The sequence below is a fragment of the Arthroderma uncinatum genome (assembly GCF_011692745.1).
Source record: "Arthroderma uncinatum strain CBS 119779 chromosome Unknown scaffold2, whole genome shotgun sequence".
NCBI classification, from domain to species: Eukaryota; Fungi; Ascomycota; class Eurotiomycetes; order Onygenales; family Arthrodermataceae; genus Arthroderma; species Arthroderma uncinatum.
This window is the reverse complement of record NW_022983864.1, coordinates 3,753,439-3,775,759: the sequence shown is the minus strand read 5'-3', so window position 1 is coordinate 3,775,759 and position 22,321 is coordinate 3,753,439. Positions and strand designations below refer to the sequence as shown.

Genomic DNA, 22,321 nt, shown 5'->3' with positions numbered 1-22,321 from the left:
CTTCGCGGCCCATGGGCCCTAGGGCAGGGGGTGGGGGGTTGCTCCAGCCTTGTTCTGCTTGGTATCTGCAGAGAAGAACATCCTCGTTACGCCATTGGGGATTGATAAAAATAGTCTCCGGCAGGATTGGGGCCCTTTGGAGGGCGTTACAACTTGCGACTGGTTGGAGGATACGGGCGATGCAGCCCTATTCCCGGCACCAACACCAGGGGAAGGCTTGCTGCTGGCCAGCGGTTTTCCATTTTGACTTCTTTACGATGCAGCGTTGATGGAGGGCACTGCCCTTCGTCAGAGAGCCGCCTGGGATATAGATCTCGTTACGTGGAAGGGGGAGAAGAGAGACAACATTGATAGAATCCTGGATCCTGGATCGACCCGGCCCTTCTTCCCCGGGCCCGAGAACCTTTTGGACCCTAAGGGATACGTCGATATACATCCTACACGCCGACATGGAGTGCATGGTACATATGCAGTGCACCGCAGAATGCAGATATGCCGTTTCAATAAGCAACTCACCACTATACTGTGTCATTATGACCCATTAAACCTCGGCAGCGAGCATTTGTGTGAAACAGGGAGTGAACATATCATGCTGACTTGGCCTGCTCGTGATGGCAGAGGCGGCAAATATGGAACGGTCATGTACATCGACTACTTACGGTTTGCATCAGGGCATAAAGCCATCCACAGACTACTATCGAGTGGCAAGCAAACAGTTGATAGAGTCAGAGTTGACGCCCGGCTCTCAGCAGTGCGTCATCCGAGTGTCGACCTCGCCCTATCCAAGGCAAACTTAAGATATTCTTCCATATACACGGGATGGAGAGGCTGAGTCGGACTCCTATCTAAGGATGCGGGATGCGAGGTGTAGAGAAGAGGTTTCAAGCACGCGACAGTTCGCCTAACTAGCTGGATGGCAGGATAAAGCAAACATACGCCCTAATTATAATCTCGACGGTAGGGAAATACGAGTCAAATCGCTAAGACTGGCTTGGAAATATAGATGTCTGCCTGTATGTTTATGTTTTATGTATAGTTCTACTTTTATATATGCGATCTGTCTATTTCATCGAGCCACGTCTACTCTTACATGCGCTCCTCACTCAATGCCGAATGCAACTGCCTTGGAAATATCCAAAACCCGGTGAGAATCACAGGTAGTAATCAGCATTCATCTCACTTCACCAGCATGTGCCGTTGTTTTTAGCACATCACATGGCCCAAATGGGAATAAATGGAATCTTCGTGATAAAACACCCAGGCATCCTCATAAAAAAACAGATTTATAATCACCGTCTTTAATCATCGTCGTCATCTCCCCTTGAACGAAGGTTTCCTCTTTTCCGCAAACGCCTTTAGAGCCTCGAACCGATCTTCCGTCTCCACGACCCCAAGATACGCCTCGTTCTCTGCTTCTGCGCCCCTTTCGAAGCCGTCAACCGCCTTGAGAGCTTGGCCCAACGCAATGGGCCCTCCTTCGCATATGCCCTGCGCAAGCTTGATGCTTTCCTGTAGAACCTTCTCTCTCGCTTCTCCGGGCTTACCTTGTTCTTCGGGCGTCACCTCGACTAGTCGGTTGCAGAGGCCGAGGAAGTAGGCTTCCGGACCGCTGACCCGTCGTCCGGTCAGTATCATGTCCAGGGCGCGGTTCTTGCCGATGAGTCGTGGGAGTCGGTAGGTGCCTCCTGCGCCGGGGATGATGGCAAGGCGGGTCTCGGGCAGACCGACAATGCTCGTAGATCCAAAGACACGCAGTTGCGTGCACAGTGCTAGTTCCAGTCCGCCGCCCAGCGCCATGGACGAGATGGCTGAGATGGTTGGAATCTGTAGACTGGCCAGGTTGGCGAATGTCTGGCGGAGTTCAGCCAGGAATGCTTCCGTGCTTAACGGCCATCAGTCAGTAAAGGCTTGCAACAATGGCACCATGGATATCACGACTCACTCCTGTTTCGTAAAAGTAGCTCGCTCCTTCAAGTCTGCTCCCGCGCAGAACGAGGCATCGACATTGCTCGCAAGCACCAGGGCCCGAGTTGGACCTTTCCCTTGCTCCGCCTTGATCTCGTCAATGTGTTTCCCCAAGCTGCTCAGCAATTGCCGTGAGATCGCATTGCGAGCCTGCGGTCGATTCAGCAGCAGCACTCGGATGTGTCCTGCGCCTGGTGCGGGAATCTGCTGGACATTGATCACGGCTCCGTGGGCGCTGGTGCCGAGCGTAGCGTTGCGGCGGACCTGGACGACGGGGAACTGGCGAAGGGTTAGGGTCGCCGGGCGGAATACTCGTGCAGCCATGGTATACGCTGTGTCGAATTCGACCTATATACAGTGGACGTTGTGTCGAGATCTGTTGTAGAGGGAGAATAGCCGGTGTTTTTCTTTTTATGACGCCCTTGGCTATCCGCGGGTCCACTCAAAACATAGCCACTTACATAGTAGAAACATATATGTGTGTAGTACGGAAATTCGATGTTATGTCTAGTATTGAAACAGGTATAATGTTACATAGAGGGTTAAATGTTACAAAGATCTCGAGGTCTGGGTCTGCACTCTTCCGTCGTCGCCATCGATCTCTATAGTTCCGTTCTCGTGCATGTCTCGCTGAACGTATGCTTCCATCTCATCATCAGACGGCCAGGGAGCCATGATCTGGGTTGCTTCCACGATTTTACGGGCCCCCTGTGCAAGGGAACCAGGATGTATGCGTGGCACTTTTACGTCCCTTCCAACACATCCCAAGTTATTCTCTAGGAAGGCCCTGGACGCGACGATTGCTCGACGAAGCATCCTCCGACCCCCGTGCCTCAGCTCAGTCACTCGTCTGAGTTCGTCGGCCTCTAGCTGAAGTACACGCAGAGTCGCCACGATGGACTGCGGCTCTCCCCCAAGACCGAATGTGCGAATGAGGGAATGGAGGACGGCTGGGGGTGGTATCGTCGTCAGAACTGAGAGACCGTCGACTAGCGGAGTAGAAGGATCGATAGCGTTGACTTTCCTGATAGGTAGGAATCGGTTGACATGGGCGATTATCTCCTTGAGCCCATTCTCAATCATAGCCTGGGGGAACTTTCCTCTCACGAATAGGTTTTGCTGTCTAGCCCCTTCAAACCGGTGCATAACATCCAATCCAGCTTTAGCAGCTTCCGGATGCAGGCGGAGTGCTTGCATCAGGCTCATCAGTCCATTGCAAAGAAGGTGAATACACCGTATGTCCAACTTTATAGAAGCCAGCTCCATGAACTTCACTATCATCAACGTCTCTTCCCAAGCAAGAACTCGGTCCACACCAGGCGGGAGATCAAGGCTGTCAAAATTGAGATATGGCCGGTTTCCCAGAGCTACGCCCTTGAGGATGTTATGCCAAGCAGGCATATACTGCGGTTTGCGTTCTCTCATAAGAAAAATGGCATGACCCAAAGCGCGGGCTTGATTCGGCATCGAATCGGAGGATTGTGCAAAGATGAGAGGGAACGCCGTGTCCAGAGATTCGGTCAAGCGCCAGCGTGGTATACGGTCCACAGAACTATGGGCAGCGGACCTGCACAGGAACCGTATGACTGCAGAAAAGATCATGTCCCCGATCAGACTAAGCCCGTCAACTCTCGCTCTATCATTTCGAGCGGTGGGGGCTAACAGGGAATAGATCTGGTCTTCGGTAAGGGTGCTATGCTCGATATACTTGATGCCTTGCTCGAAAGACGTAGTACTGTTGAGGAGTAAGACCAGCACCTTATCGGGTAGCCTGGCACCGTTCGAGAATATTTCCTGCAAAAACTCGGGCAGCGTTGGCGGATCACAGGGAACATAAATAGCGTCGCGAGGTGAGGACGGTTCAGGGTATACTTCCTTACCACCGGCAAGAGGCGTAGAATATGGTGTTTCCGATCCTTCTTCCCTCCCCAGTTCCAACCGTTTCTGCAGCCTCTTATAGTAGATAAGCTTCTCGACCATTTCACAGAGAATGTATTCGTTGAGCGGAACGCCCTGTTGCTGGGAGGATAGATAACACGCCCACGCCTCCCGAAGCGTTCGAGTCGCACGAATTCGAGCAGCCCATACCATCGGCTCAGGCCCTGGACGGTGGTGCTGTGATGCTAGGTATTGCCTTGGATTTGGAAGAAGGGTCCTCTTCTGAATGGTCGGTGTTCCATCCGTATCCCAACCCGCAACCACAGAGGCCGCCCTATCCCATTCTGTAGAGCCGTAACCTGCCTGCGTCATCTGGAGAATAGATTGCATTGCGTTGCTCTTGCTCCCCTCAGTCCTCTCTGCATCAATGCCAAGTTTATCTTCTTTCCACGGCGGCCAAGATACAGCTTTGAAACTATCCCACCGTCTTTCTGCCTTCGTCATCCTAGAAGCGACTAGGATACGCGTTATTGTCTGGTAGCTCAATCTGTTGACGGGTAAAGGAGGGTTGAACGTTTCCATCTGTCGTAATATATGGAACACTGCTTTCTGTTGTATCTTAGCGGAGTTGTAAGGTTCTATGCTACACCTGTTCGCTAGACATGCGATCATTTTGTTATATAGCTCAGTTAATCGGCGTGCTTTGCCCGGGCCAAGCTGGTCAAGGTCCTTGGTCGCCGTAAGATTGCCGAACGTGTCCGTGAAAGTCTCGGCTATCCTTAACAAGGCCTTCGGTGCCACTCTGCGCGCTATAGCGGTCAAGCGGACGAGAATGGCCATAACACTGTAATCGTCCGAATACCGGGGCGCTCCTGGCATGCGATGGGAGCTGGGCTGAGAGTTCGTATGTAGAGAACGTTGCCTGTCGTGGACTAAGGAGCTCAATAAATCTTGAGCTTTCTCCAAGAGTATATAGAACGAAGGCTCATCGGTATCGACCCGCCGAAGGAGAGATATAAGAACAAACTTTGGTATTGGAGCTATCCGTAGTGGATGAGCTGGGGCTTCCGTCAGTTTCTTATAGCGTATGGCAGCCGTATATGGGTCAGGCGTGGCCAGCACCCACGCCCACGCCATCACATCGCCGGCGGAGTATCCGTTCCTGGATATATAGTCCAGGCTTTTGTCATCAAACACGTTGAGGATAGCACGGTCGAGGGTTTCCTTTCCCACAGAATTCGACTGTAGCAGTGGGTGTAGTTCATGCAGATACCTGGCAGTGACAGTCGAATAGCTAGGGTGGCCCCGGCGAGTCAAATTCGACCTGTATTCCACCGCTGCAGTTGTAGCCTCTTTCTCTTCCCCTGTAGCTTCCTCTGTAGCTTCCGTAGGCGGCTTCCAAGGACGACGTTTCTGAGCAATTGACGTATAGGCTCCCGCCGTTATCTGTTGTAGAGCCAGAAGAAGCGCATCCGGCGCGCGAGGTCGCGGAGGGCCCTCGGATTTCCCCTCTTGAGGAATTGCATGAAACCGGCGCGTGAAAATAGGTTGGGCTAGACATGTTGGCTATAGCAAGAGTTTATAAGAAACTGATTCCAGATATCTGCCGAGCTATACCAAGAGGGTCTTACCTTGATGAATTGCACAGTTTTTCGAAAAGGACACGGGGATATCAGCAATACCACGAGTCTAGGGCGAGCATGCTGGCGAAGAGGTGACATAAACCTCTACCGAATAACCCTTATCGACGTATAGATACAGGGTTAGCAGCCTATCTAGGGCAGGCACATATTGAATTGAAAGCACCAGGCACGACAGTAGCAGCAGTAGCAGCGGAATCGAAGCGATGGGGGGTTAAATTGAAGTAGATTGAAGTAGCTATCTCAACTGTCCATCCTCAAATCTTGAAGTCGCGAAATTCGAGAGAGAGGAAGCTTAGTCAGCTATAAAAGAAGCGTGATGTCACGTGCTTCCAACCCAAAGAGGATTTCGAGCCATCGCGAAGTTCAAGACCAGCCTCTTTGCTGCTGCAGTTTCGCCATCGCCCGTTGATTCCGAGTGTCTGGAGCTGGAATAAAAGAGAGCTGCATGGCTGTTGCTATAGCACTGTGAACCCAATTTAAGACGCGCTTCCGTCTTTGGTGGTGGGCTGTGCGGTTTGCTGGGTAGGCGTCCTTTCACATTTCCCTGCTCCTGACTAGTTATCACTAACTGCGCGTAGAACAAGAGAGTTACTGCTCCCTTACTGTCCAGCGGACCTATATCACTGCGCTCCTCCAGCAAGCTTCCATCCTGTGATGCTTAGGGATCTCTGTGGCATACTCTTTTTGAGAAAACCTGTCTACCGCTCAGCACCGTTGATTCATGCAGAAAGCGCCCCCAATTGGATAAATCCAACGACTGCGCGCGATTTGACCATTCTCTCGCCTTCAGTTTACAAAGTGGAAATATCTGGGTGGAATGAAAAGAAAGGCTTGTGATACAGCAGTCAATATGAATGGGAACTCAGTCCAAGCTGCTGAGGCGCCAGTCACCCCGACACCCGCAAAGCGAAAACGCGAAGCCTCCGCAGAGGAAGGTGAAGGAGATGGGACGGTTTCCAAGCCTGAGGATACTGAGGATACATTTACCGATATCCTCAAAGACCTATCTTTGGTTTTATCGAAGTAAGGCCGTCACTCTTTTTCTTTTTTGGTTCTACCCTACAAGGCGCATTCTAACCGTCTAATTAAGGCATGACTCCGATCTTGGAATTTTAAGACGCCCACTTACTCATGTGTCCGCCGGAGAGCCTGATAATAAGCGTGTGAAGCGATCCAAACCGGCCGCCGAACCGCAAACCATCCAGTCTCGAGTTGATAAGGCCAACTACCAATCACTCCAAGCCTTCCTACACGACGTCGAGCAATCCATCAGCTCATTCATCGCCGAGTCCCCACGGCATGAGAGCAAGACTCATCAGTCCATAGGACCAGCTTCGCCGTCTAGCCGTGTGAACAACTTCAGAAAGGAATTAAACCGCCTAGTTCTTAAACTCCCTCCCCAGGAACCATCCGCCATTTCGTCCAAGCCAACCAAGACTGAAGATGCATCTGAAACTCTGGACACAAGCGCTCGCAATGACCGATTGGCACTGGCTCTTGTGGACAATACTCCACATGGAAGACAAATATTTTCGAGCCTGCAGCTCTCCGACTCATCCATTAACGAAACCGCGCTTCCAAAGGGTATAGTGGTCACCAAGGTTGTACCTTTTAACCCCTTACACCTGGAAGAGTCAGGAAGCCGAACGAGGACTATCGGGGAAGTATTTTCGCCGCGGTCGAATGTCCCTCTTCTGGAGCGTCCTCCAAAACGACCCGCAGAAAGCAGTCCGTCTGTTGTCAAGTGGCTAGACCCCCTCGACATTGCAAGTTCTGTATCTAGCTCCCTTCCAGGGAGAAAAGGCTACAGTTCCATATCCCTTCCATCCGGCTCCTGGTTGAATTATGGCTATGAAAATCCATCGGCATCGGGCCACCACCCACGATTATCGAAACAGGAAAACAGTGCGAAGGAAGCGTCTTCGAAAGAAGATAATTCCCTGTTCCAGGCACTTTATTCCTCGTTTGCGCCCTCCTTTGACAGCTCTGGCGCAATCGCTCCTCGGGCTGCCAAATATCAAGCATGGTGGGAGAAATCGGGGGCCAATCGCGTGAATGTCCTGTTTAGCTCAGAGCAGGATGAGCCACAGACTTCCTCAATGGATCATCCAATCTTGAATCAAGCAGTGGACCCCCAGCTGTTAGACGAGGAAACTCTATCTGAGGCAGTTGAATCGTTCAAGCCGGATACGTATGTTGACAAGGCGACGGAATCCGAGGACCCTGAAAGCGAAAAGAAGAAATCTGAGGGCGACATGACGGAACTACTTAACGATATATCGGATCTGTTACAAACATTAAATTCTTACCGTCAACTCCGAAACCTCTCGCAAGCTTCGCCTGATAAAGCTGCCGATCAAAGCAATGGGGCAACAGCAAACCGTGAGCCTACGACCACACCATCTGACGCCGAGTATGGCATATACGAGACGTTAAAGACGAGTCTATCGACGCTAGTGGCTTCCCTACCTCCATACGCAGTGTCAAAACTGACAGGAGCGCAGCTTGCCGAGCTGAACTTGAGCAAGAAGATTCTGTTAGATAGCGCCGATTACCCTGGCACCATGGAGGACGATGATTTCACGAAGCAACGAAAACAGGCCGCTCAGGCGCAGCAAAATATGGCAAATTCTCGTGGCCCCGTACCAGCCGCTCCTCAAGCTCGACCGCAAACTTACCAAACCCCAGTTGCAACAACGCCTTACCAACGACAGCCTAGCACGCGCGCAAAACATATTCCAACGAACTATCAATCCCCTCAAGGATACGCGGGAAGACCACCACCAGCAGCTCACTACCAACCCACTAATTCCCCTCAGCCATTCCCGCAACATCCCCAGCCAGGCCAACGGCCAGGTTATATGCAACCGCAATACCAACAGCCTGCCGGAGCGTCGCCACCATATAGCAGAAGCGGAATGTTGCAACAGTTCCAGAGATCTGCGTCCAACGGAGTCCCACCTTATCCCCAGAGGCGACCTTCCCCTGCACAAACCCCAACCCAACCATATCCTCACCGTACACCCCAAGCTGCATACCAACCTATTCACGGCCAGCAACAACCCCCCTTAAATCACGCAGCTTCACCACAGAGACCGCCTAATTATAATCAATCGCCACAACGAACTCCCTACCTAAAGTCACCCTCAGCCAACCCTGCTCAACCACGATACTTCCAGCAACAAACGCCACAACCGCTTCCATACGCGAATTACCCTCCAGGCCAGGCGAACCAGGTGTCTACCCCATATTCCAAGCCTTCGCCCGGCATGGCATATTCCAGATCAGCCGCTGAACAGGCCGCAATCATGGATCGGAATAAGTTGCAGCTGTTGGATAATCGCGGACAAGCCGTTGCTTCGCCCCAGCCAATGCAGCCGAATGGACAGGGTCAAGCTCGGGACGTCGAAATGCACAATGGTCAGCCAAACGGGCTACCTATGGCTGGTCCAGGGCCCTCGAAATAGATTCTATATTCCATCGTTAAGGGTATAAGTAGTTATCTCCGGATTTCTTCCTGATCCAGCATCATCGCTCTGACTCGGGATCAAAAACATACCCCATACAATCTACGAGAACTTTACAAATCCACGTTCGAAAAGCAATGCGAAACAATCTACACCCTTAATTATCCTATCCTCGCTCCATGTATTAACAACGTACTTGTTCACTTTCCCCCGTGTTTCTCATTACCTCTACTACTTGCTTCCCAGGCGCACGAGTAGACCGCACATTGTTTTGTATCCTTCCGTACACCTTTTGTTTTTTACTATTCGTTTTGCACTGGTGCATGGGGTAAAAGGATGGTTGGTCCAGTCCACTGGTTTTTTACACACAAAAAGAGGATGAAGATAAGGGCTTACTTAAACGGGCTATGGTGGAATTATTACCGAGGGCAGTTTTTTACCTGGTTCCCTTTATTAATGTTTTTTTATCTGCCCTTGAATTGAACGTTGTTATCCTATCCATCTTTGAAGAGAATAAATAATATCGTGTTTGACGTTAGTATTGCCTATCATGCAGGTAGACGTCAACTTCGCTTCGCAGTGAGGATGCATAGAGTAGAGCCGTTCATTCATCTTCGCGCATGCCCTACGGCGTACATGACATGGCATACGCATCAAATCAGTTTCAAATATAAATGTCATCCATGCAAGGTAATGTATTCCTAACCACTAGTATGCCCTAACTTCTGCACAGTAAACAGAAACACAAATAGGAAGAGCGGATATTTACAGAGGTACATTCAGGTGGAAAACATATTGGTAATACAAAGTAATAAACCTAGCAGGGACAAAAAAATAAGGCCTGCATGCAAGCAGGGGGCTGAAACCGCCAGCCATACACTCAAACGATGGGAGGGGGAAGCCCAGGGAGGAAGTGATCCCTCAACGGTTAAAGCTCATTATCAATTATTGCACATGGGAAGAAGAAATCCGTTTTTTCCCCCTTAAATCATAAAATCATAAACGTGAGATAGACCGAAATAAACCCTTTTTTTAAATGTGGGAAAATAGAATGAGGACAAAATCGTAACATGAGCGCGTAAGGTAATTTTTACTCCAACATAACAACTTGGGAATCGACCTGCGAAAGCGAAAACTGATGCTGAAGGGTATATGGCGTAAACGGTTGCAGTTGTGAGTGCAGAAGAAGAGGTAAGAAGGAATCTCACAACGATCAGAGCAAGAGTGCCGCGACAGTCATGAAACCAAAGTAACTATTCACACATTAGTATAAAGAGCAAGCATGAAGAATGAGGCAGAAGGAATTGTAACTTACATGACGGCACATTTCCAGCCATCCTGTGGCTCGACCAGGTAGTCGTGTCCAGGGGGTCCGTTGGACGCCCACCAGGCAAAAGTACCCGCAACAAAGGAGACGACGACGATGCGTCCGAAGAATTCAGAGATAGCTCCAAATGCCAGTAAGGGAAAGAGGATAGCGGCAAATATCGCTGCCATGGTGGAGTAGAGGGGGTTAGAGTGTAGTGCGCTTGCGGGACGGGGGGACATGGTGACTAGATCGGTTCTGTTATCTAGTAGCCTTCGCTCGCTCTTCGAGGAGGCGCCGGCAGGAGTCCTTAGAAAGGCACGGTATGCGTCGACGTCATCTTCAGACGCGGCAGGTAGGTTCTTTACGACTTTCGAAAAAGAGCTTAATGCTCGATCTACATTCGTTAGTATATGCGGGGACGTAGAAGAGGAGGCTATCTTACTGTACTGGTCCGTCTTTAGTATTACTTTATCCAGTAGGTCGCTCCGTTTGTTCTGAAGTACAGAATAGTCCTGTATCTGGTCTCGGTATTTTGCAGCTAGCTGTTTCTGCCTTGGGGATGTACGGGTGGTCGATGACCCAGCGCGAGCGGCATCAATGTCATCAAGCGTGAGAAGATCGTCTTCCAGCTGCGCTATCTCTTCCTGAAGATGGCGTAGAACACGATGGTTCAGCTTTTCAAACTTCCGATATACATGCTGCGGCGTCTCAGCGGGTGCCGTCCACTCGAACGGCTCCGACGTCTGCGAACGACGCCGTGAGCCTTCGAGGGGACCAGCTTGGGCGTCGTGCCGTACTCGGTCTGCCTGCTTGGACGAGACAGGCGGCGGTCCCATGGTATAGGAGAGCATGTTCTTGGGCATATAAAAGGCCTCTGGGTGGGAGAAGTTCATGAACGCGGGAGCAGCAGCAGTAGGACCCTCCAGTATGCTTTCTGAGTCTGTCATGTATGAGCCGGCCATCTGCGACTTGGAGAGCCCCTTGCTGCTTCCGAGGTGCATGTTGATGGGATCGAAGAGCATATCTGGCGGAGTTGCAGGCTGGTATTCGGACTCCTTTGACACGGAAGACGAACGACTCGGACTGAGATCTCGAGTGGAAGACGAATTGCCCCCGGACACTGTCCTGAGCAGCTGGGACAAGCTCGCCTTCCGGGTATGGTCTTTGGGTCTATGTGCCTTTGAGATGACCGGTTCTGAGGCCTTTCTGGAGTGTGACGGCCTCATCTGCTCTTCATGCTGGTCTAGATAGGAGAAGACGGCAGCATGGGGGTCAATAGCGATGGGGGCAGCAGTCGTAGCAGCAGCAGCAGCAGCAGAAGTGTTGACGGTGACAGGCGGCTCGCTTGCTCTGCTGGCCGCTCTGCGTCGAGAGGTCTCTTTCTCCTCCTCGAAGGGCAAGTCTACCGGGTCATGGACGATGCTGTATCCGTGGTCTGGAGGCAGCTCAGCTTCGGGGATGGAGTAAGGCACATCCAGCGGCAGCGCATAGTCAAGCGACGAAGCCGTCATGGGGTTCATCAAGTTGGCCGGCGGCGGCGGCGGAGGAGGAGGAGGAGGAACAGCAGCAGACTTCTTCGACTTCTTGCTCTTTGCCGGCGCCATCTTCTCGTCTCTCGTCGTTATGGTATATGCTATGCGGTCACTTGCTGCCCCAGCTGGACGTATCACGGGTTGTTCGACCAGGAATACGATGAAGATAGAGCAAGGACAGACTAAAGATACGCCTGTCACCTGTGCGACGAGACTTCTACTGAGGGGATATATATATACAACGAAATCGATAGTGGACTATGCAACCGGGGAAGACGATGAAACACCCCTGGCCTCGATCGACAGGATTAGTCGAAGGGCATGTGTCTCATCAGTGTGTGGACGATACTTATAAAGATGCTAACGAAGAAGAAAAAGAAAAGGTAACAAGGATATCGAACACGAAGCGCCAATGACCTGGGGCGGGACAACATATACATATATCAACAGTATAAAGTACAGTATATATCGTGGATGACTTGTCACAAAGGCCCAGACTAGGAATAATACAGACTTCCCCAGGATCCAAGGCCAGAGAAGTGCCCTTCAAGATGCGGCGGTCTTTTGATTCGCCAGTATCAATACATCTTACCAAGTATCTGCATCTTGACGGACATCTTACATACATATATACATCTAGAAGGACATCTCAGTACTCCGTATCGTGGTAGACATCTCATATCGGTAGACGCAGCATCGACAAAGAAGAAGTGAAACGGCCTGTCGGTTAAGATGTTACACTGTATGCGTATATTTAACCAGGATGAGCAGGCCGCGAATGGCAGTGTGATATCATCCGTATCCCCAGAAGAGGCGCCCAAGTAGCTTTTCATCAACATACACTACCGAGTTACAAGGATAAGCAAGTAATCCGTTAGTGCTGGACTGACTTTCCTAGCATCATCAACAAACAGAGCAGAGATAGAGACGAGCAACGGTCGAAGAATTGAGCTAGCATCTAGCATCAGGCACAGGCTCAGCTCAGGCTCAGCTCAGGCTCTACTTATCGTGCCAGCCCAACATTACAGCCCGACCTCCATGCATATGGTCCGTCTCTGCGGCCTTCGTCTTCGTCTTGCTCTCGCGCCCCTGGTTTCGGCCCCCGTGACTGGACGGGCATGGAGTAGGACGGCACCTCTGCGCTTCCTCAGCACACAGACACAGTCATCCAGCATAAGACCAGAGTACGTGCCTCTTCGGAAACAGCTCAAGGACGAGGCCAGGGCGAAACGGAGGGACAAAGGGAGGGACAAGGGGAGGGACAAGTCGCAGGTCGAGGGATGGGAGTTGACGGTGGGCATCGAGGTGCATGCTCAGTTGGATACGGACGTGAAGCTGTTTTCCAGTAAGAAAGAAAGAAGAGAGAAGAGAGAAGAAAGAAAAGAGAGACTGACTGCTGTAGGAGCCTCTGCTGGCCATGAAGATGCGCCGAATGCGAATGTTGCGCTGTTCGACCTCGCGTTTCCCGGGAGTCAGCCAGTCAGTATTCCTCTTACGATATCTATATACCTCTTACGATCTTTACATACTCACGACGATAGTGGTTCCAAGCTGCGACGCTGATACCGGCGCTGAGGGCTGCCATAGCCTTTGGCTGCGAGATACAGAGCGTCAGCCATTTCGACCGGAAGCACTACTTCTACCAGGACCAGCCTGCCGGCTACCAGATCACGCAGTATTATGGTAACTACACCTATATCTACGGATAAAGAGAGATGCTTACTCTGCTAGAACCGTACGCGAGATCGGGCGCCCTCTACCTGTACCCCCACGACGGCATAGCGGCCGAAGACGGCGAGTCGGTGCGAGTCGGCATCAAGCAGATACAGATGGAACAGGACACGGCCAAGTCGCAGGAACTCCCCTCGCACGCCGTCCTGCTCGACTTCAACCGCGTATCCCGCCCGCTCATCGAAATCATCACCCTGCCCGAGATCCACTCGCCCGCCACGGCAGCAGCCTGCGTGAGGAAGATACAGTCCATCCTGCAGTCATGCGGCGCCGTCAACACCGGCATGGAGATGGGCGGTCTACGTGCTGACGTTAACGTATCTGTGCGACGAACGGGTGATGTAGCTGGTGCACACGGGTACGAGGGCATATCCGGCCTGGGCCAGCGGACAGAGATCAAGAACCTGAGCAGTTTCAAGGCGGTCGAGGATGCGATCATCGCCGAACGGGACCGGCAGATAGCTGTGCTTGACGCTGGCGGGAAGATCGAGGGTGAGACTCGTGGCTGGACGATAGGGAGCACGGAGACCAGGAAACTGCGTGAGAAAGAAGGGTCGGTTGATTATAGATATATGCCGGACCCTGATATCGCGCCGGTGATAGTCGGTCGGGACCTGGTCGAGGCGCTGCGTGCAAGCATGCCGCCGGCCCCAGACGAGATGCTGAAGACACTGATGCAGGAGTATTCGCTGACGATGGAAGACTCGAAGCCGCTGGTCGAGCTCGACGACTGCGCGCGGCTAGAATATTACCAGGACGCCGTCGACGCTCTCATATCGATGCAAGACACAAGTACCGGCACAAGTGAACCAGGCAGGTCGATAGGCAACTGGGTCCTGCACGAACTCGGCGGCCTCTTCAGCAAGTCCGACTCGCCCTGGGACGCCCAGCGAGTGCCGGCCGCGAGCCTGGCAGCGATCGTACACCTACTCACCACCGGCAAGATCACCGGCAGCACGGCCAAGTCGCTGCTGGCCACGATCTTCGACGGCGACGACCAGGGCCGGACGGTGCAGGAGATCGTGGAGCAAGAAGGCCTGACGCTGCGGCCGCTGTCGAGGGAAGAGTACGTCGCGATGGCGCAGGAGGTGATGGCCAAACACCCGCAGATGGTCGCTCAGATCCAGCAGGGGCAGCAGGGCAAGATCGGTTTCTTCGTCGGCCAGATCAAGCGCATGGGGGAGAAGGGCAGAGTCGAAGCCCAGCGCGCCGAGCAGGCCATCCGCTCTCTCTTATCCCTATAACAATATATCTATCTCTACAATATACATGTCTGTAATATCCGACGAATACCCGTGAAGAGCGGGCCCTCTCCAAAAGCTGTACTTAGGGGAAGTCGTCGCCCCTAAGAGCATTTGGAGCCGGAATCCCACAGGGACCAACCAGCAAGCGCGCCCTTCGATGACTTTTCTCTCCCTATATAAAGCGTCTGTAGTCGTAGTCTTCTCTCGTTCGTATTTTCTATCTTAGACTATTATCAAGTATCAAAATGACGTCCCCCACCACCAGCATCACCCAAAAGTTCCTCTCGCGGCCGGCCGACCTTGGTGTCGTCGCCGTGGGCTTCTCCGATGGCCAGGTATGTCTCCCTCTATATATCGGCCTCTCTATATATTAACGATGTTAGCCCAAAGCCGGCGTGGACGCAGGCCCAACGGCCCTCCTCGAAGCCGGCCTGCTCGACCAGGTCCGCGACGAGCTCGGCTACAAGGTCGACTTCGACAGCAAAGTGCACGACTACGCCGACGTCAAGCCCGCTGAGGCCGACGACCCCAGATACCGCAACATGATCAAGCCTCGCACCGTCAGCGCCGTCACCCGCAAGATCAGCAGCCAGGTCTACGAGCACGCAAAGGAGGGCAAGATGGTCCTCACCCTCGGCGGCGACCACTCCATCGCCATCGGCACCGTCTCGGGCACGGCAAAGGCCATACGCGAGCGTCTCGGGCGTGAGATGGCCGTCATCTGGGTCGATGCGCACGCTGACCTCAACCGCCCGGAGGAGAGTGATAGCGGCAACGTCCACGGCATGCCTCTATCCTTCCTGACGGGGCTGGCGAAGGAGGAGAAGGAGGACGTCTTCGGCTGGCTGAAGGAGGACAACCTGATCTCTACCAGCAAGCTGGTCTATATCGGTTTGAGAGACGTCGACCGCGCCGAGAAGAAGACGCTGCGAGAGAACGGCATCAAGGCCTTTAGCATGCACGACGTCGACCGGTATGTCTTCACTTCTCTTCACTTCTCTTCCTATACTAATGATGTAGATACGGAATCGGCCGCGTCGTCGAGATGGCGCTCGCTCACATCGGCACCGACACGCCCATCCATCTCTCCTTCGACGTCGACGCCCTCGACCCCCAGTGGGCTCCCAGCACCGGTACGCCCGTCCGCGGCGGCCTCACCCTGCGCGAGGGCGACTACATCGCCGAGTGTGTCCACGCAACCGGCAACCTGATCGCCATGGACCTGGTCGAGGTCAACCCCAGCCTTGCCTCCATGGGCGCCAGCGAGACCGTCCGCGCCGGCTGCTCTCTCGTCCGCTGTGCCCTCGGTGACACCCTTTTGTAGACATCGGCTTTAGCGACACGAATCATGATACCTAGAATAGACGATGTATATATAGCAGCAGTCAGCCATATTACCCTTTACTGTCCTTTAACCCTTTCTATCGTAACCCGTAACTTCTGCTGTATCTTCTATGTGGTGTAAGGTGAAACGCGTTGACGTGGTGATCCTGCCACCACTTTTTAGCTACTCGCCCAGCCACCCGCTTGCCCACCTTAAATATTTACTTGCCCGAGCCACAGCTCCCATCCATTTTCTAGCTATAGCTTACCCGCCTATTGTGCCTACAGAGACCCGTCGATAGTGAGTCGATAGTCGAGTCGATAGTGAAAGTCGACAGCTGTGAGTGAGAGAGAGTGAGAGAGAGAGTGAGACGGTAAACACCCCAGCAACGAAAGACAACGAAAGACGAAGACGAGAACAACGAGAACAACTCGTGGCCAACGCAGATTGGAACAGCGCTGCATCTACCCGAGCCTCGTCTCATGGGAGAGAGCGGACGCTTCACTGTGTAAAGTCGCACACGAGAGCGACTCGATCAGACTGCTGTGCAGGTCTATATCTCCCGTCGACGGAGTAAACAAAGCTCTACAAGCTCACATACGCACATCTCTACGACTACATACGACTACACACGACTGATATTGATACCATGACGTCCTCATCAGGATATACAGTCATTCAGCGGTTCCGATGGCCAGAGATCCGTCTACACGTCTGGCTGCTCGTCAACCTTGCCTCATCTACTACCTGCCTGGGCATATTCAGCTGGTTTCTCTTCGTCCAGACACAGCTATCCGTCTCGACGCCATGGTGAGCTATCCTTCATTCTTCATACAATTGACCTTTCTAACAGTGTATGATATAGGGTATTCCCGTTCATGGTCGCTACCGCCGGACTAGGCCTGCTATTCGTCTTCTTCATGCTCTTCCTCATACAGCGAGGCATGCTGCTGCCCGATATCATAATACTGGGATGTTTCGTGCTCTTCGTGCTCTGGCTGACGGGTCTCATCGGCACCTCCATCGAGCTCTACGGCACGGCTGCAAACGTCAACTCAAACTGCCAGAGTTACGTCGTCAATATGCCCTCCAAGGGTCCCAGCATCAACACCCTCGCATGGCTGACACAGATAACCATATGTACGTCGATCTTCTTCTTCTTGTTGCGCGTTTCTTCATTGACATGTCTAGGTAATTGCTGGAAAACGGCATTCGCATTCGAACTCGTCAGCACCGTCTTCTACATCTGGATGTTGATCATTTCCTTCCAGGTCCGCAGAGGGTTCTTCCTGAAATAAGGACCCCCTTGCGTCTTCATTTCCCATTCTATCACTTTCCATTTTTTACAAGATACCCAACTTTAAACAGGGTTGCATTTTCACCGGCGCTAGCATCTGGGATATCTTATGAGCGTAATGCGTGACGTGAACTGTTAACGGGTATTAGAATCTTACGATGGCGTTGTTTTTTCTTCTTGCGATTTAGGGACGGACGGTGTTATAGGGAGTGCTTTAAGAGTGCTTCATTGTGGGATACTGTATATACTATGCGATAGATTTAACCAACGACCGATTCATCAATTCACCGAGCTATCATAATTCAACGAATACATATTGAAAGACACCACTAATTGGAAAACTTCTTGGGCACTTTCTTCCTACACGGCAACATCCATTAGTCTGCCATCTACCGTATGTCCACCACCATCGCATCACTCACCCAGTCATCTTTTCAAACGTCGTTCTCGCAAAATCCGTAATCTTCTCATTTATCCCCCTCGACTTGTTGGGATCGATCTTCCCCTTGCCGAATTTCTTCTCGGCCGCGTCAAGAGCTACATCCACCCGGCCCGAGGCGTCAGCTAATCTTCCGCGAACCTGGAATCATCACTTCCAAGCTTTCCGGAATCAGGGCCTCTCATACCTTTATCAAGATAATCTTTGCCTTCTCCACTAGGCTGGCCTCCACCGGGCTGGTTGTTCATGATTTCAGCTTATTTGACTTGATGCTGTATAGCTGGTGTGCAGTTTATGCGATGGAATAGCTTCTAGTGATTGCTGGGAGATAGATGCTTTCTATATATTCTGTTCTACGGTCTTAGAGGAGGGGAAGCAAACTGCTCGCCACAGCTTCCAATCATCTAGCTAGCTTGTTCGTGACGTCACGGAAGGCTTAAAAGGTGGAATTAAGTAAAGGACTATTTGCACTGGTTGGACTTTCGCGTATTGTACAAGATCCCGCCAACTATGGACGCAGGGTACATGGTGAGTAATATGGTCTCGAACTGTATCTAGAAGGCGAAGAGGTATATATCCTATCATGCAGCCATCCGGAGACAAAGGGACAAAGAAGACGGAGTATAGATCGGAAAAGTAGACGCCAGTAGAGAGGCTAGACTGCCAGGGCGAAAGAAAGGCTCAATGTAAATTCACAGGCTAGAAACATTTTACAACGCCTCGCTATGCTTAGAAGATCAGCTGACAGATGGATTTGGGACAAGTATGCCAATATAGAATAGATGGCGTTGGAACTTGGAAGAGTAGATGGGCGAGATTGTGCTAGTTGGCATCTTCTTCGTCCTGGGAAGCCTCCTCATCCCAATCCTGATCATCGTCAAATGCAGCCAACATCTCCCGTTCAAGCGCATCCTCGTCGTCTTCAGGATCGTCCACGTCGGGATCTAGATCTTTATATCTCGGTTCGACCTCAGGTTTGTCTCCTGTCAGTACCTCCTTTCCTATCTCCATTTCCACATCGGTGGTCAGGTCGGGTTGTGGCTCTGTAATAGAAATGGCTGGCGACGCTGTAGAAACCTCTTTTAGGCCCGTGGTTCGTTCGTGAGATCGCTTGATTTTCTGAGATAGACGCGAGCCGCTACCTTCGGTGCCTGTGTCTTCTTCGGTAGCTCCCTGTTCACTACCGCCCTCTGGCTCTTCTGTCGTTTCCCTCTTCCGCTTCTTGTCGGGGAATAGCATGGAAAAGTCGCTGTCACTTTCGCTGTCTTCGTTGTCACTGCCGAGAAATTCTTTAAGCTCATCATGCACGGTTGCTTGCTCTTGTTCATCGTAGCCGAGTTGTGAATGATCGGTGAGGCCGGTTGATATACGGATCTCTTCGTCAGAGTTTCTTCGCTTTCTAGCTGCCTTTGATCGTGAATCATCGCCCTCTTCGTCAGTCGCCGGAGTAGAATCGTCTTCTGAGGACGAGGGAAAGGAGTCGTCTGCATTTTCCTTCCCGTCTGGCGAATCCTCAGCTGAGCCAATGGGTTCACCTCTATCGTCTGGGTGTACGGGGACAAGATACGGTTCTTCGTCCAGCCGCTTCCACTGAGTCATACATTCAACGAGCCATTGGACAGTGACTATCTTGAGTTTTGGATATCGAGTCGCTTCCCGCACTTTGGCAGTTCGATTCCTTCCAGCGACGAGATGTGTTGTGCGCGAGTTAATCTTCGAGGTGATCGTGGCGCCGAAACTTTTAGCCCATAATGAGATATCAGCGTTCTGTGTGTCTGTCCCGAGCGGCAAGACACCTGAAAATACCAAGACGACAGAGTCAAGTGCTGCCCGCTTAATCTGTGGCATTAGAATCTTGACGTCCGGGACTATCTGTAGGTCGATTGCCTTGTCTTTGGCGGGCGCACGCTGGCCCTTCAGAGCCGTTACCCTACCACCGAGAGCCTGAGTGCGTTTTCGGTCATACTCGTCGAAGAAACGTTGGTGTATTAGCCGAAGTCGTTCTTGGAGGAGTGGAAGTTCGCCATCGTTGTCTTCAAGTAGATGGTGGCGATGATGTTTTATTGACTCTTGAGACTCGTCACTGGATGAGTCGCCATTTTCTGTACTTTGTTGTGTTTCGGCCGCTTCATCCTCGGCATCTAAGAGCTTCTGTTTTTGGAGCAAAGGACGTTCCTCCACCTGGTGTGCAATCTCCTCTTCCTGCTGGTTTGCTTGTTCCTGGAGCAAGACGGGGTTGTCCCCTCCCATCGTTACTAGCTGCTCGAGAGTAGATACCTCGGAGTCTTTTGAATCAGGGTCGGCGGACTCGGCGGTTTCGGGTTTTGATCCATTGGCTTCTGGTTTCGCGGTTCCTTCAGCGGCTGCGGGTATCAGTTTTTTGGCCTTTGCTCCAGGCTTTGGCTTCGCTTTGAGCTCTTGTTTCTTCGGCAGGAAGCTCGAGTTGATATCACCAATACCAACGAAGAAATCGTAAGGTGTAACTTTTATCAAGTTCTCGCTCCACTTCCACACATCTCCTCTATCATCGATGATGACAACCATCTTGGTGTCGACGGGGAATAATCGATGGAGGTTCTTCGCTGTAAGACTCCCACTCTCGTCACGACTGAGGATTCTATCTCCAAAGATCTTCCGGTCCGGATCGACGATGTTAGCGACGTTCAGGGCGTACGCTCGCGTTCCCATAGTGTAGATGTGAAGCTCGTAGAGGCTGGAGATGATTTTCAGAAACTCCTCTAGTCCGGGGCGTAGTTTGATATAGTACCAGCAGCCTCTCATGCCAGGCCCATCGTCGACTAGCTGGAAACACCGCACATCCTTAACAGCATCGTGGTTGGGGTTATCCTTATCTTGCTGCCATTCAGCTACTGTCGGGTCCACGGTGGCGTGGATGATGGTCTGATCCAAGTCCACGACCAGCGAGAGCCGCCTTGACGAGAGAAGCCTCCGTTTGGCGTCCTCTTCTACCCGTGTAGCTTCGCTCTCGCTGACAGTCAAGGCAGAGTTGTCGTGTACCATGCGAATAGGCGCTCGCTGCGAGTCGGGGACATCGGTGTTATAGCTTGCACTATGATGTAGAATCGAACGGTAAGCATTGAGCGTATCAATATCACCATATCAAGGGCATGGAATAGCTTACTGAGTCATATCCTTGCCGCAATTGGCACACATCCCTCCAAACTGTACTTCGTGAGCACAGGGTTCATCTATCTCAGCAATAGTAATCCTACACAACGAGATCGTCGTCAGCAGCCAGATAACGGTCATCTATCGGTCATAGAGCTCAACTTGAAGCTCAAGAAGGAGTAAAGAGAACAACTTACGGCGCCTCAATAACCTGTCCCTTCCGAACCTTCCATTCCATCAAGGTCCCATCCACCGTACTCTCGAACCTCGTGGGAAACGTCCTCACCACGTCCACCTTATTACCCAGCCCATCACCCTCCGTCACAGTCGTGCGATAAAAATACGCGAACAATCCATCTCCTTGGTTCACTTCATCGCCAGTCTTCTTCAGCAGTTCTGTGACGGTGATGGGGTAGTAGAGGCTGGTAGATAGTTTCAGTTGCATGCCTAGGCTTGCGGAGGAGTAGATCGGGAATATAGTAGAGAAAGAGTTCGGTAGCAAAGACGGAGATGTAGCAATGCGCTAGATTGCGTATGTCGCGACAGTTCGGTGGGTTGTTCGACGGATGAATAGGTAGGCTTCGCGGTATTTAGGCGGCCATAATCCAGAACGACGGCCGCGTCAGAGTGAATGGAAGGAATATGTATCCTCGCCGGCTGATTGTCTGGATGCTCGGATCGAGTCACTGTAGCTTGGATGTATAAGTTTAGTGAATGGGAGCAGCGAGCCTTGGGGTGCTGTTGGGCCGTTGCATCGATTGGTATGGTCGGCAATGGAGTCGCGAGGAGCACGGCGACGTCATGCGCAGTAGAGCTGTCGAAGGGCCGGTGCCTGGTACGGGAGGATCGTGGAGTCGATATTGCTTCTTCTGGCGTGTAGCTGAGGGTTCGTAGTTAGTCCTTGTTGTTTTTTGGGGTGTGTAGGAGCAAGTGTTGCGTTTGCGGGCGTTCGGGATGGCGAGCCAGACAGCGCTATTTAAGGTTGGCGCGATCAGATCAACCGCAAGATGCGGTTTTGCGTCACAGTCTCCTGTCACAGAGATACTTATGCCTTGTACGGAGTACATGGATGCAGGATGGCAGGATGACAGGACGACATGGATGGCTACATAGTACTCCCGTTTAAAACAGCTCTGGATTATTGCTAGGCGACAGCAGGCAGTAATAATAATAGTAGTAATAACAATAGCAGGCGCTCTAAGAGCTGGTTCTGGGTGTAAAAACATGCCCGTGGCAAGGATAAACGTTAACCGAACATAATATCTCAACCTAGCTACTTCCTCCGGGCATTCATTATGCTAAGTCCACATCCGCCTTGAATCTGTAGAGATGTCTGGAAGAGATGCTTCAGGGAGGGGAAAAA

The 22,321-nt window shown here is 51.8% G+C and overlaps 8 protein-coding genes across 8 annotated transcripts; 4 read left to right on the top strand and 4 right to left on the bottom strand.

Moving 5' to 3' along the window:
- Window positions 1–1,311: 1,311 nt before the first annotated feature.
- GIQ15_03114 (uncharacterized protein) lies at window positions 1,312–5,564 on the bottom strand (the record flags this gene model as incomplete). The annotated part of the gene is made up of 5 exons (XM_033550531.1): window positions 1,312–1,882; window positions 1,943–2,313; window positions 2,427–2,472; window positions 2,519–5,409; window positions 5,475–5,564. The coding sequence occupies 5 exons, from the start codon at window positions 5,562–5,564 to the stop codon at window positions 1,312–1,314; spliced, it is 3,969 nt and encodes a 1,322-aa protein (XP_033407692.1).
- Window positions 5,565–6,336: 772 nt separating this feature from the next.
- On the top strand, window positions 6,337–8,953 carry GIQ15_03113 (uncharacterized protein; the record flags this gene model as incomplete). Its single annotated transcript, XM_033550530.1, has 2 exons — window positions 6,337–6,509; window positions 6,577–8,953. 2 exons carry the CDS (start codon window positions 6,337–6,339, stop codon window positions 8,951–8,953), a joined length of 2,550 nt encoding a protein of 849 aa, XP_033407691.1.
- A 1,213-nt stretch (window positions 8,954–10,166) lies between these two features.
- On the bottom strand, window positions 10,167–11,866 carry GIQ15_03112 (uncharacterized protein; the record flags this gene model as incomplete). Its single annotated transcript, XM_033550529.1, has 3 exons — window positions 10,167–10,206; window positions 10,269–10,656; window positions 10,705–11,866. 3 exons carry the CDS (start codon window positions 11,864–11,866, stop codon window positions 10,167–10,169), a joined length of 1,590 nt encoding a protein of 529 aa, XP_033407690.1.
- Window positions 11,867–12,838: 972 nt separating this feature from the next.
- On the top strand, window positions 12,839–14,769 carry GIQ15_03111 (mitochondrial cytochrome c oxidase assembly factor; the record flags this gene model as incomplete). Its single annotated transcript, XM_033550528.1, has 4 exons — window positions 12,839–13,139; window positions 13,197–13,273; window positions 13,336–13,477; window positions 13,526–14,769. 4 exons carry the CDS (start codon window positions 12,839–12,841, stop codon window positions 14,767–14,769), a joined length of 1,764 nt encoding a protein of 587 aa, XP_033407689.1.
- A 245-nt stretch (window positions 14,770–15,014) lies between these two features.
- GIQ15_03110 (arginase) lies at window positions 15,015–16,093 on the top strand (the record flags this gene model as incomplete). The annotated part of the gene is made up of 3 exons (XM_033550527.1): window positions 15,015–15,104; window positions 15,153–15,742; window positions 15,790–16,093. The coding sequence occupies 3 exons, from the start codon at window positions 15,015–15,017 to the stop codon at window positions 16,091–16,093; spliced, it is 984 nt and encodes a 327-aa protein (XP_033407688.1).
- Window positions 16,094–16,742: 649 nt separating this feature from the next.
- On the top strand, window positions 16,743–17,391 carry GIQ15_03109 (uncharacterized protein; the record flags this gene model as incomplete). Its single annotated transcript, XM_033550526.1, has 3 exons — window positions 16,743–16,903; window positions 16,959–17,233; window positions 17,285–17,391. The coding sequence occupies 3 exons, from the start codon at window positions 16,743–16,745 to the stop codon at window positions 17,389–17,391; spliced, it is 543 nt and encodes a 180-aa protein (XP_033407687.1).
- A 328-nt stretch (window positions 17,392–17,719) lies between these two features.
- Window positions 17,720–18,077, bottom strand: GIQ15_03108 (uncharacterized protein; the record flags this gene model as incomplete). The annotated part of the gene is made up of 3 exons (XM_033550525.1): window positions 17,720–17,750; window positions 17,813–17,954; window positions 18,017–18,077. The coding sequence occupies 3 exons, from the start codon at window positions 18,075–18,077 to the stop codon at window positions 17,720–17,722; spliced, it is 234 nt and encodes a 77-aa protein (XP_033407686.1).
- A 574-nt stretch (window positions 18,078–18,651) lies between these two features.
- Window positions 18,652–21,403, bottom strand: GIQ15_03107 (RNA polymerase II subunit A C-terminal domain phosphatase; the record flags this gene model as incomplete). The annotated part of the gene is made up of 3 exons (XM_033550524.1): window positions 18,652–20,899; window positions 20,972–21,058; window positions 21,156–21,403. The coding sequence occupies 3 exons, from the start codon at window positions 21,401–21,403 to the stop codon at window positions 18,652–18,654; spliced, it is 2,583 nt and encodes an 860-aa protein (XP_033407685.1).
- Window positions 21,404–22,321: the final 918 nt, after the last annotated feature.